The sequence below is a fragment of the Triturus cristatus genome, chromosome 11 (genome assembly GCF_964204655.1).
Source record: "Triturus cristatus chromosome 11, aTriCri1.1, whole genome shotgun sequence".
Taxonomy (NCBI): domain Eukaryota; kingdom Metazoa; phylum Chordata; class Amphibia; order Caudata; family Salamandridae; genus Triturus; species Triturus cristatus.
The window spans coordinates 651284739-651298563 of NC_140594.1; the positions used below are offsets into that span (position 1 = coordinate 651284739).

The 13825-nt window shown below is 44.2% G+C and overlaps 1 protein-coding gene across 2 annotated transcripts in view; it reads right to left on the bottom strand.

The window, feature by feature from the left end:
- Nucleotides 1-256: 256 nt before the first annotated feature.
- THAP4 (THAP domain containing 4) overlaps nt 257-13825 on the bottom strand; it is a 387734-nt gene continuing 374165 nt past the window's right edge. For both annotated transcript variants that reach the window (XM_085634166.1, XM_085634167.1), the window contains one exon: nt 257-550. In XM_085634166.1, coding sequence (XP_085490292.1) covers nt 431-550 — 120 coding nt within the window. In that variant the 3' untranslated portion in view covers nt 257-430. The remainder of the gene's footprint in view (nt 551-13825) is intronic.

Genomic DNA, 13825 nt, shown 5'->3' on the forward strand with positions numbered 1-13825 from the left:
AAATCAAAGCTGTGTTTGAGTTTCACAGAACCATCGTAGGGGGTGCTTCAGGTTTACCTTGATGAGTTTTTTTTAACACGTACCTGTGGGACTCGCATTCAGGTGTATTAAGGACTGCAAGTTCAGAAGGAAGAGATTTCATCTGAGTTGTGTTAATGGTCAAAACCTGAATAGAAACTGTAGATCAGTACTAAAGTGCATTTTCACAGCTGGAAAGGTGCCTTAGTAGAGAACATAGGATACATCTGACACTGAATCCAGAAAAAATAAAAGCTCTTTATTCTCATGGTTTGTTTGGTAACTTTACATTAAAGGTATGTGTTCTCCATTGGGTTATGTCGCAGCAGTGCAACCTTGACCCTGTAGTGGTGTCTAGAGATGAGCATTGTCCATCTTTGAAAGAAAAGGGCGTAGTGTCCAGATCAAAGCTTCAAGGGTCCGCCTTCCTGTATGTAATGTGGAGGTGCTGCGTAAGTGGCTGTGTGCTCGTCGCCATGGAGACGGTCTGCTCTAGCTTCCCCTCGGCATTCAGACAGAATTTGCGGGTGATCTGCAAAGGAGAAGAGAGGACACACAATGAGCCGAATTTTGAAGCAAGCTAAAAGTCGAACCAGCAAAGAGTCAGGAGTCAAAAGTAACAGGCAGTAACTCAAACAGAAACTCTATTAAAACATCCCTACGCAGCCATCAGCATAATCTTTCACACTGCAAACTGTTTAAATCAAGGGAGGCAAAGTATAGGTTATTTCGGGTCAAAGAGACCCACAACATTCATAAAACAAATATTATACTGTGCAAATCCATTTCATGCAAGAACACAATTATAACTTGTGCACAGCTATCAAAACATGCCACAGTGCTCAAAAGATGTGTACCGCACGTGTAACAAATTAGCAGACTATCACTTTAACAAATAAAATTCCCATTCCTCTCAATAACCGGGCCAATCGCTGTAAGGAAGTGCAGATAATATGGTGTCAATATTTTCTTATACAATGGATACCTCCAGATCCTTGGAGAGCAAATCACTTTTACCCGATGTCCATGAAATAAAAGTGAGTAAAGTGAAAAAACTAGAGCCAAACATCCTACTAGCATAACAAAACCGCACTTTAGTATCTCCTAATTTCCATGGCACGACACATTTCCTGCGATGTCTCAAGCAAAAAGGTTAGAAGAAAAAAAACAGGCTTCAGTTTCCTCATCCATCATACTTCCAGCCCAGGACTTTGTGAGGGCGGTCAAAATGTTCTTTCTAACAGTGAAAGAAGGCAGAGTCAAAATATTCAGCCTACATTTGATAAATAAGAATTTGGCTGACGGATAGAGCAATCTGTGCTTGCCCATGCTCCGCACATAAGAAGTGGAAGTGAAGCTGGTACGTGCTGGGAATTAGGAGGCAGCAAAGACGAGTGACAATGAAGCCAACAAATGTTAACCAATGGAAGGGCGCCAAATCCGTTACAGTAAACAATACCTCTCTCAGCAATAGTGCATGCGCTGTCGGTAGGCAAGACCTAAAAACTGCCCTATTTCTGTTCCCAAAGTCTCTTCATCTGAGCTTAAGAAAAATAACACTAGTATGGCCTAAATCACTGTAATCCATATTTAGTTCTACCATCAGTGTGCACACTGATGCATATTAGGTTAAGTATATAAACATCAGCACATCTATTTTGTATAACTTATATATTTATCTCTTTCCATACACCACACCTCGTTTCAACATTTTAGGGCTGTTAGCACTCTCTATAAGAACAGCTGGAGGCATTTACTGAGCATTTCACCCATATACTTATTGAAAATCCTTATAAGTCTTCCCACCATAGCATCTGCGTGTTGGAAGAAAGTGCTGTTGGGTGACTTAGAATCCAGTCTTTGGGATTTGCTTGATGGATGGTCTGAGTTCTGTCTTATTGTATGCCGCTATAGAACACAATGAGATCTCTTTGGTGGAGCGTTCTGTTGTGAGCACAGTGCTATCCAACTGTATAATGCATCTGTGTTGTAATGGATGTCCAATGCTCTTTCTAATTTGTACTGTTGGAAGTTACATGCAGCACATGTGCAATTAGACATGCATACTGCTGGGCGAAGGGTAATATCCAAAGATATGGCATATCTATAACAAAAAAGTACTAGTGCATGCTCCCTTGAGCATGGCAGAGGTGGTATCATCATCCACAGTATCAGTTAGTTGCAGCTTCTACCCATCCCAAGTGCTTTATAAGCCTGGACAATAAAGGAAAAATATTCAAAATACAAGTTTACACACCTCACATATTCCCCAACAAGTCCTAAAACCAATCATTGATCAATAGCATTATTCTCTAGTGCCCATTACTTGAGAATGTACGGTATCCACTTTGAGTATTGTTTGCTTAAGATGTCTAAAGCGTAGACGTTCCGGACAACAGTGGCACACTCTGGTCACCTTTACGAGTATTTTTACTCACAAATTGGTTATAGCTACAACTGCCATCGCTTAGCATTCGCTGGCATCTTTCCTGTTCCTCATTAACTCTTCAACATATGGCCTACAATTATATTTTCTTCGGGTAATTCAAGAGCTTAGGAACGTCCTACTTCATCGAAAACCTTACAAAAGTGGGATAACTATTCACCTGGGTCACTGGAACTGCGTCAACGCTGGTATTCATTAGATAAGTATTGGCTAAAAAAAACACGCAGAAGACTATGATTTTACCATCTTTGCCATTAACAGTCAATACTTGAGGACTGAATTGAAAAAACACCAGAAGGAATAGTAACCATATCCTTGGTTGCCCATTCCACAAGCCGACCAAGTTTCACTGTCAGTATAGCGTACTTTTGAGGTCTAAAGGCATAATTCACCTGTCGAACTTTGGATCGACTTAGTCCCTCTTCTTAAACATCAGTGCTATTATTCCCTTAGTCTATTAGAGTGGCCCGGATGTACAGCTTTAATCATACCACTGTCATTGGTTATAAATCTATTCCACCACAGTGGGTAGCTTTAAAGACCACCCTTGACAGGCCATCACGCCCTGCACCCTTCACTAATCCCAAGCTACAGTTCTGAATTCCTTCGTTGATGCCATACAAATAATTTCCTCCTCTTGCCTCGTTAGAGAGTGGGGCTACTCCTGCATAGAATAACGTGCCAATATGTGAGAAAATTCACTTTAGGGGAGCTGGAGCTGCTTCGATTCTGTTACTCAGACAAGCTTTAGCCAACAGCGCCCAGAGGGTTTTATCACTGTTATTTTTTGTATAACACACTTTATTGAATTTTTAGGAACACACGATGGAAGAATTTTTATGAACACACGATGGAAGCTTATCACATATGTCAAATACTGTTTAGACCCTTAATAATCACCCATCAGGTCTCCTTTAAATTATCCCTCTACAAAGTAAACATGAAACATAATTCCCCATCCATTGTCTCTCCCTCCTCCCACGACACTCGATCAGTTTGTGTACATTAGGTGCTAAGTTCAAGGAGCCCCTCATTGTCCGACATCAAGTTCCCTCTCCATTCCTCCGTTCCAACTCAGCTTGTCCCAGGGTCAGAGTCCTGCCTGTTGGGCATACGGTGGGATTGTGGGATCACATGTTCCGAGCATCTTTTCAAATGAAGTTAGAGACCTATTCACTGCCTCTTTTAGCTCCTGGTTAACGATCCACGGTCTTATTTAACTGCACTGCATTCTCTCTCTTTCAAGTGGAATTCTCGTTTGCAATCTTCAAATGATTTAATTTGGCACCCGTTTCCATGACCCAAAATCTCCCCTTATCCATTCCGGTGTAAATTCAGGGTTGAGACGAATTGCTGTGTATGGGGCTAACTGTGTGGACAGCCCTTGCTTAGCTGATATTCAATCCCATATTGTCAAAACTTCCTGGTCACCTCTGATATATGCAGCGACATGTGCCTTAAAGTTTCTAGGTAACCAACAAGGACCCAAACATCCCTGCCCGCCACTGCAATATCCATAAAAAGCCACATTTATTCCGATTCACGGGCTGACCATTTCACCAGTATTCTGAAGTGGGTGACACAATGGTATTGGGTCACATTCAGAAATACAGGGCCTCCCTTTATACTGGGGCCATCAAAAGCTTTTTGCTCAGTCTTGCCCTTTCGCCTACCCACACACATTTAATTATGTGCTGTTGTTGCAAGGACTTGAGCTCCGTATAAGGTATTGCTGTGGGGATAGCTTGAAACAGATAAAGCAAACATTCTATTATCGCTGTCAGAGGTCTCCAGTTCTATTAAGGTAATGAAGACATCACCAGGGAATAGGCTAATCCTGAAGCCTTCCGCTCTAAATCTTACTCCTGTGACCTTAGGTGTGACCATATGCATGTGCAATGGCTTCTGTTGTGAGGCCAAAAAGAATAGGTGAAAATGGGCACCCTTAATTATTGCCCCTTTGTAGAGTATATGTATCTGTAGAGACACTGTTAAGCATTATGCGCCTTACAGGTTGGAAGTAGTTAGCTAATATCCATATTCTGATGTATAGGCCTATTTCTGTCTAATCCAATTTGTGCGTTTGGACAACATACATTTCAAAACTGTGCGAGACTGACTCCATGTATACCATCGGGATATGTTGGCCTTAGTCCTGGCTAGCTCACAGTGCCCCTTCTGGACTTCTTAACCTTACAAGGTACTGGAGGGTACGTGCAACCTCAGAACATGACAAGTCTGACTCCCCAAGGAAATCATGGAAACAGATAAGTCCCTTTTGCCAGTAACTCATGCATGCCCAAAGGGAGACACAAGAAATACTCGAATTGGCATTGCAATAATTTATTGAAGCATTATGATTCTTATGTAAAATACGGCGGCTGCAATGATTATTTTATTTATTTATTTATTTATTTTTAAAGCTTTATTTAAATTTGAAAAAGCAAACAATACAAAGATAGCGGCTGTGCGTTCAACAGATATCAAGTAAGTAGATACACCTTGACACTTCCGGTACTCAGATAAAAAATACCACATCAGCAAGGCATCAGACATCAGGACCCCATTTACCAATCCATCATCAGCATCTGTCCGACCTGAAACAGGAGAAGCTCGGACCAAGGATCTACCCCCAGGGTTCCAAAGCCACCCCCTCCCCTGGTCACACCTCGGCCATGTTCAAAATCTGTGCAATCAACATCACCTGACCCCAAGCACCAAGGACCCCTGTGTCACATCCATCTCATGACCCCTCCACCTGCGTAACGCTGGTGCTGCATAGCTTACCCCACTCCCGTGGGAACTATTCCGGAACTCGAGGGTGGTGGGGGAGAGCCAGGCAGGCCCGCAATATATGTTCTATAAGGGCCCCAGATGTCCCTAGGTCGCACCACTGTGGGGAGGAGACTAGAGTAGATCTCGCTATTCGTGCTACAGAAAGCCATAGCAGTGAGCCATGTCCGGGCCGTGGGAGCCGTTTTACCCCCCCAGCGCCTGGCAATTTCTCGCTTGGCTAGTAGTAGACCCAGAGAGGCCAGTCTACGGACATTCTTAGGGAAATTTACCGTGTAACCCAACAATGCGACCTCAGGAGCGGGAACCAGTGTAAGCCCTAACATCTCTTCCAGGACCTTGTAAACCTGTGTCCAGAACGATTGCAGTCTCGGACACGTCCATGACATGTGTGCAAAATCAGCATGTGGTGCAGAGCATTTCCAGCATGTGTGTGGCCGCGCGGGATCAATGGAATGGAGTCTATCAGGGGTCATATACCAACGGCGAAGGAATTTATAGTGAAGGAGTTTATGACGACTGTTCAGTGATACCGTGTTGGTGACTTTGCAGCATGCGGTCCATTGTTAGTCCGTGATAGGCCTGCCCAAGTCCGTCTCCCACTCCTCCCGCGCCCGGTCATCCGCACATGGGACCAGAGCTGCACATGCCTTGTACAGCTTAGAGACAATATGGGCCCCTGTATCTTTATCAATAAGGATGGTGAGGGGTTCAAAGGAAGCCGGCTCAAGGGGGAATCCCTTAATTTCCGCTCTCGCTGCGCAATAGAGCCGGCGAAGAACGAACCTGTCCATGAACGTAGCCTCACTGAACCGCGCCTCCTCTGATGCCGAGAATATGTGCCCTCCAGGGTATAAATCCCCAATCTTGGTGAGGTCAAATTTGGTTAAAGTTCGCTGCACAAGAGCCTCACCCGTGCCCGGCAGTAACCCAGGGTTGGGTATCGGGAGAGAAGTAGAATATAGCAGAGGGTGAGCTAAGTAGCGAGAAAGTCTGTTCCAGGCCCAGCTGGTAGGGGATACCGTTTGAATATCCACTGGGCTTCTGGGGACACCTTTGGGCGGCTGCAATGATTATTAGAAGGAACGGAACAGAGTAATCAGCATTAGTAGAATGGTAAAGAAAATGAACAAATCCACCATTGTGCTGTTACAATGATTATAAGCACACATGTATAATCACAGCTACACTCCTACTTAACGCTTCCTAACCTGGTAGACTTAGGGGGTGCAAATCTGCCAGAATACCCAAGGGTGATCTAACTCCCCAGTTACCTGTGGGTATGTCATATCTGGGAGCCTGTTCTTGTGCTGAGCAGGCCATCGTCCTTCTCAAGAAGGTACACAGGATTCAGCTGGACTGGAATTCCGGCATGGGTTGACTTTGACAGGGATAGCGAAATGCTCCTCTGTCTAAAAGGATTGGTGTTGTGTATATGAAAAACTTTGCCCATGCCGCCATACTGGTGCCCCAGTCAGGCCGTCATTATTAATTCTACCCTTGCAGGGCTATTGCAGAGCGGACAACAAACATCACCATTTTGCATAGTGAACTTAAGCCTGGTACAGAATGTTCAAGGCCCTGATAATATGCCTGTAAATGTAAGCAAATCCATTTCAGAGAATATTATCCTATAAGTGCGCACATACAAATGTGTGTTAGGAGTCAACACTTAAGAAAGATGTCAACTTTAAATGTGAACATGTAAAATGGTTGTGTTCCTCGGCCAAGGCCTGTGTAACCATATAACACCAGCTCACCCTGTTAAATGCTTTCTCTGCGTCAAATGAAAAGAGAACTGGGATCCCTTTTTCCTGCATTCCTCAACTATATGGGCCACTTTTCTCACATTATCTGCCCAGTGCTGTTCTCTGACAAAGCCCGCTTGGCCCAGTTCCGCTAGGACTGGCATGACCTTTACATGATATTCCGCCAGTTCTGTGGCAAAGCCCGTTATCTGTACTGAGAAGGGTAATACGTCTGTATAATTTGAATTTGTCACTGGGCTCCCCCTGTTTTGGGATCACTATTACATTTGCATTCCTCATAATACACGCGATCTTCCCAGAATTTCAAAAAATGTTAAAGAGATCCATTACAGGTTAAGATAACGACCCTGAGAATTCCCTATAGAATGGTCCTGTGAGGTCATCTGTGCCGCTGCTTTGTTTGGTTGGAAGGATTTTATTGCCTATCGCACGTCTTGCACAGTTATCGGTTCGCCTGGTTTCAAGTCTCGGACAAGAAAAGGCAATTTGAGCTTAGGCAGGTGGGATCGTATTACCTCTGAGTTGTTTCGACCAGAAGAGTATAGCTCTCTGTAAAAAATATGGAAATATTAGATATCTCTTAGTTGCAAGTGACCTCTGTACCCTGTGATCGGCGTAATTTAGTTATATGTTCTTTTGTTCTCTGCGGTCTTAATTTATTGGATATCATTCTGTGGGCTTTGTTTCCCTTTTCAGAGCAGTTAGCTCTCTTTTAGATCCACAATACGAGTGCCGCTGCGCGAGGCCCTCTCCCCCTACGCAACCAGTCAGCTGCCGCATCATGCTCTCACCACTGCCCGCCATCTCTGAAGGGAGTCGGTGAACACATGCACTCACCACCGCCTCCTCAACTACTTATTCTTTTACGGTCCCAGCTGGGCCGGCGTCATTGGGGAAGCCAAGCGCACACCACCTGCTTCTTCTCTTCATGCATTAATTCATTGCGTCCATGGCTACCCCACTGCTTTTGGCCCATCTGTTCCCCATATGCTATCCAATATGTTCTGGCAGAGAATACCCTCGCCAACTTTCCTGATTTTTCCAAGGGTCTTCTTGTCTTGTTGTCCCCATTAAATCACCCCGGGGTGTTCTTAATCTGTGTGTGTGGGTGGGTGGGTGTTGTAGTCGGTCTGGCAAGGAGCTCTGTTAGGAGAATCTTAGACCAATGCCATCTTACTCATCGTTATTTTTTAACAACTATCAAGTTCAAACACTATCAGGCGAGTATATTTGTTTTTTCAACATAGCGATTTGCTTTGTCTTCCGATGTTTTCCTCAACATTAGGGAAAGAGGGTACTGCTTTAAATCTACGCGTAGTATGTTTATCTGCACCTGAAAAAAAAAATACTTACTTTTAACAATCAGTTGGCAGCTTGTGGTGCTGTTGATGCACAAGTCACCATTCCTCCTCCCAGGGGCAAGAAAGAGGCTGAAGACAAACAAAGCTATATAGAGAAGATGCTGCATAATTTTTGGTTCCCATACTAAAAGGGGTCAAGCACATAAACAGGATTTTGACAGCCTGCTTTTGTCACTGAATTGGTCACTATACCTTCTTGGAATAATAATTCCTAGGATTACGATCATAAACCATTCACAGGTCTCTGCTAAAACGGCCTCAAATTACATCACTTTAATCTGCCATAATTAGGCGTTGTTGTACAATACTTTACCCGGCTGCAGAAGCAATAATGGCTGCAGATTTTGTTTTTTTTATACCATGGGAGCCTCAGACGTTTCTCTGAACCTTTAACTAGGATCTTTCCCCAGGGAATGGAAAAGATGTCACAAGGGCTTCATGTCGGATTCCAAATCATCATAAGTGTCAGCTATAGCGGCATTCACTTCTTATGAGTGTGTTGTCCTTAATTTACTCCGTTTCAAATTTACCATTTATTTCCCTTAGTGCATGCCTTGCCATAAATCTAGCAATCTGTAACCGCTTTGGGCTTACGTTTAATGGGTTAATAACGACTATACCTGCCTCTTGACTTAAGCATATGTTCAGAAGAAAATTGAATGCCTTTACCTCTGAAGCCGGCTGTCAGAACTTTAAGCCCAGAAATACTGTCTAGAGCCAAGTTTTTGAGCTTAGGATATTCATTCCTTATGTCCTCAATACCAGTCTCATCCGCTGATTCGCAAATAAAGCTTTGGTACCAACTAGAAACATGCAATTGGACACGACACAAAACCGAGGGCTCCCATATGGTCTTAATCTTGTATTTCATACCTTAATTTGCCACCGGCTGCATGCCCTAAAGTGGATATTTTAGCTAATGTCCCTGTATTGCCACCGGAGGTGCCTGAGGATGTTAATCAATTAAAAAGAAAGGAAAATGCTACTTACCAGTATGCATCTGTTCTTGGCATGTAGAGCTGCAGATCCTCACACTTGCATTAGATCGCTATCTGGTGTTGGGCTCGGATGCTTGCACATTGTTGTTGTCTTGGAAGAAATCTTTGTAGTCACGAGATAGGGGACTCCTCCCTTGGACGATAGTGCGCATGAGCATCGACTCCATCCTTAGATTGTTTTTCGCCATGATGGGAAATGATGGAGTTAGTAGAAAGAAAAAGATGTCCATGTGTGTATATCTACGTAAGATAGAACTGGAACAGATACAGGTCCCGGGGAGGTGGGTGGGCGTGTGAGGATCTGCAGCTCTACATGCCAAGAACAGATGCATACTGGTAAGTAGCATTTTCCGTTCCAGGCATATGAGCTGCAGATCACACTTGCATAGACTGTACAGCAGTATCTCCCCTAGCGGTGGTCACCTGTATCGGTTGCAGTAGTTTGAAAGAGAGTTTTAAGAACCGCTTGGCCCACAGAATCTTGCTGCTTGGCTTGCACGTCAACACAGTAGTGTTTAGTGAAGGTGTGTGTTGTAGACCATGTTGCTGCCTTACAAATGTCTTCTAGGAAAATGTTACCCAAGAATGCCATAGAGGCCACTAGTTTGCATGTGGAATGCGCCCTTGGGGGAATTGTCAATGTGCATTTCGCTTTCTAGTAGCATATGTGGATACATTTAACGATCCACCTTGCAATTCCATCCTTGGAGATGAGATTACCATTATGCGGTGGGGAGAAAGCTATGAACAGTTGTTTTGTTTTGCGAAAGGATTTGGTTCTGTCAATGTAATAACGCAGGGCTCTTTTAAGGTGTGTAGAGCTTTCTCCGCTATGGAGTCCGGGTTTGAAAAAAACACTGGTAACTCCACTGATTGGTTAAGATGAAATGGAGAGATGACATTAGGAAGGAAATTTGGGTTTGTTCTGAGAACCACCTTGTTATGATGTAATTGTAAGAATGGTTCTTGTATGGTTAAAGCCTGGATCTCACTTACTCTTCTAAGAGAGGTGATGGCAATAAGGAAAGCCACTTTCCATTTGAGGAACTGCAGGTCGCATTTATGTAAAGGTTCAAATGGGGGTCCCATGAGCCTGGGAAGAACAATATTTAGATTCCACACTGGAGAGGGTGGTAACCTAGGAGGAATGATTCTTTTCAGGCCCTCTATAAAGGCTTTAATTGCAGGGACTTTAAAAAGTGACGAGTGTTGTCTGTTTTGCAGATTAGCAGCAAGTGCTGCTAGATGTAAACGTATAGATGAGTATGCTAGATTACATCTTTGCAAGTGCAGTAGGTAGCAAATGATATTCTGGATGGAGGCATCCAGTGGATCAATATGATTGTTGGTGCTGTAAATGGCAAATCTTTTCCATTTAGCAGCATAGAAAGCTCTAGTAGTAGGGCGTCTGGCGTCTTTAATAATGTTCATGCAGTCTGGTGGTAGGTTAAAGTAACCGAACTCTAGGACTTCAGGAGCCAGAACGCTGGATTCAGCTGACCTGGATCTGCATGTCTGATCTCTCCATGGTTCTGCGTTAGCAGGGATGGGGACAGGCATAGCTTTTGGTGCTGAACTAGTGAGAGTTCCAACAGTGTTGTGAACCACGGTTGGCGTGCCCATGTGGGAGCTACAAAGATTAGTTTAAGAGACTGTTGTCGGAGCTTGCGTAGTGGGAGTAGTGGAAGTGGCAGTGGGAATAGTGGAAGAGCGTACGCAAATCTGCCTGACCAGTACATCCATATCGCATTGCCCTTGGACAACAGGTGTGGAAACCTGGCGGCGAAGGTGGGGCATTTTGCGTTTTTGTGTGTGGCGAACAGATCTAGGTCTGGTTGGCCCCACATCTGGAAAAATGGTAGAAGAACTTGGGGATGTAGTTCCCATTCGTGAATCTGTTGTGTTTGTCGACTTAACAGATCGGCAATCTGATTGTGAACTCCTGGAAGGTGTTCGGCAAGTAGATATATATTTTGTGGGATGGCCCATCTCTAAATGTCCTGTGCGAGCTGGGACAGCTGCAGAGAATGTGCGCCTCCTTGTTTTTGTATGTAGTACATGACTGTCATGTTGTCCGTCCGGATCAGGACAGCTTTGTTTTGTACATGTACTTGGAATGATTTTAAAGCTAGAAATATTGCTAGTAGTTCCAAGTGATTGATGTGGAGCACTTTTGGTTGAGTGGTCCCCTTGGGTTGTATGTCCGAGGAGATGGGCTCCCCATCCTGCGAGTGATGAGTCGGTCGTGAGTACTATCTGTGGAACAGGTTCGAGGAACGGCCGCCCTTTGGACAAGTTTTTTGTGTTCCATCACTGCAGAGAGCGATGTGTGCGGCTGTCTATCAACACCAGATCTGTAAGTTGTCCTTGAGCCTGATTCCACTGATGTGCTAGACATTCCTGTAAGGGGCGCATTTGAAGTCTTGCATAAGGAACAATAAAAATGCAAGATGCCATCATGCCTATGAGTTGCATGAACACTCTGGCTGGGAGAGTGTTGGGTTTGAAATTTTGTGATGAGGGTTTGATTGCTGGCTATCCTGGCTGGACTGGGATATGCTAGAGCTGTGGAGGTGTTTATTGTGGACCCCAGATATTGGTGTATATGAGAGGGCTGGAGATGCGACTTTTTGTAGCTGACCGTGAACCCCAAGTTATGTAATGTTTGGATGGTTTGGCGAGTGTGTTGAACACATTGGTTGAATGACTTGGCTTTTATTAGCCAGTCGTCCAGATATGGGAAGACATGGATCTGTTGTCTTCTCAGATGTGCTGCTACTACCGCAAGACATTTTGTGAATACTCTGGGTGCGGTGGTGACTCCGAATGGAAGGACTTTGAACTGATAGTGTTGGCCGTCCACTACAAACCTTAGATACTTCCTGTGAGCAGGATGTATGGGAATGTGGAAGTAAGCGTCCTTGAGATCTAGTGTGGCAAGGAAATCGCCTTGTAGCAGCGGGAGCACTTATTGGAGAGTGATCATATGAAAATTATCCGAGTGTATATATAGGTGCAGGGGTCTGAGGTCGAGTATCGGTCTTAGAGTCCCGTCCTTTTTGGCTATTAGGAAGTACAGCGAGTAAACCCCTGTTCCTTGATGTTGTAAGGGAACAGGCTCTATTGTGTGCTTTTGAAGCAGTGAGAGAACCTCTTGTTTTAGGAGTGTGAGATGATCTGTGGACATTGGACGGTGCTTGGGTGGTATGTGTGTGTGTGTGTGTGTGTGTGGGGGGGGGGGGGGGGGTAGCTGTAAGTTCAAGGCAGTAACCATACTGGATAATCTGTCTCACCCACTTGTCTGTTGTGATGGAATTCCAGACAGGTAGGAACTGTGATAATCTTCCCCCGACCGGAGTGGAATGGTCTGGGGGAAGCGGAGTGAAGTCACTGTTTTGTAGTGGAGGAGGTGCGAGTGTTATTACCTTGGCCTCTTCCTTTATTGTTATTCCCTCTGTATCCGCCTCTAAAATATCCTCTATTGGGGGATGTTTGTGTAGTGGCTTCAAACGAAGATGAGTGTCTGCGCCCATGTTTTTGGAGGCTCCTCTGCGGAAGACTGTAACGCTCCAATGGATTTAGCAGTCTCAGTGTCTTTCTTCATCTTTTCAAGTGCAGTGTCTACAGCCGGTCCAAAAAGTTGTTCTTGGTTGAACGGCTGGTTGAGGATGGTAGTCTGGACCTCCTGCTTAAAGCCTGAAATGCGCAGCCAGGCATGTCGTCTAAGGGGGGAACAACCTTTACAACGCAACTTTTACAACGCACTACACTTACAACGCATTTTTTACAACGCACAATCCATTACAACGCACGACATTACAACGCATGACACTACAACGCATTTTTAAAAACTACCTTTACAACGCATTCCATTACAACGCATACTACCATTACAACGCATACCATTACAACGCATAATATTACACTATACTATCCAACACTTACCCTACTGTTGCACCCCCTGGAGTTAGAATAGTAATTTTTACCCCTATACTATCCAACACTTACCCTACTGTTGCACCCCCTGGAGTTAGAATAGTAATTTTTACCCCTATACTATCCAACACTTACCCTACTGTTGCACCCCCTGGAGTTAGAATAGTAATTTTAACCCCTATACTATCCAACACTTACCCTACTGTTGCACCCCCTGGAGTTAGAATAGTAATTTTAACCCCTATACTATCCAACACTTTCCCTACTGTTGCACCCCCTGGAGTTAGAATAGTAATTTTTACCCCTATACTATCCAACACTTACCCTACTGTTGCACCCCCTGGAGTTAGAATAGTCATTTTAACCCCTATACTATCCAACACTTTCCCTACTGTTGCACCCCCTGGAGTTAGAATAGTAATTTTTACCCCTATACTATCTAATACTTACCTTAAATGCAATTTAATATTATGCGTTGTAATGGTATGCGTTGTAATGGTAGTA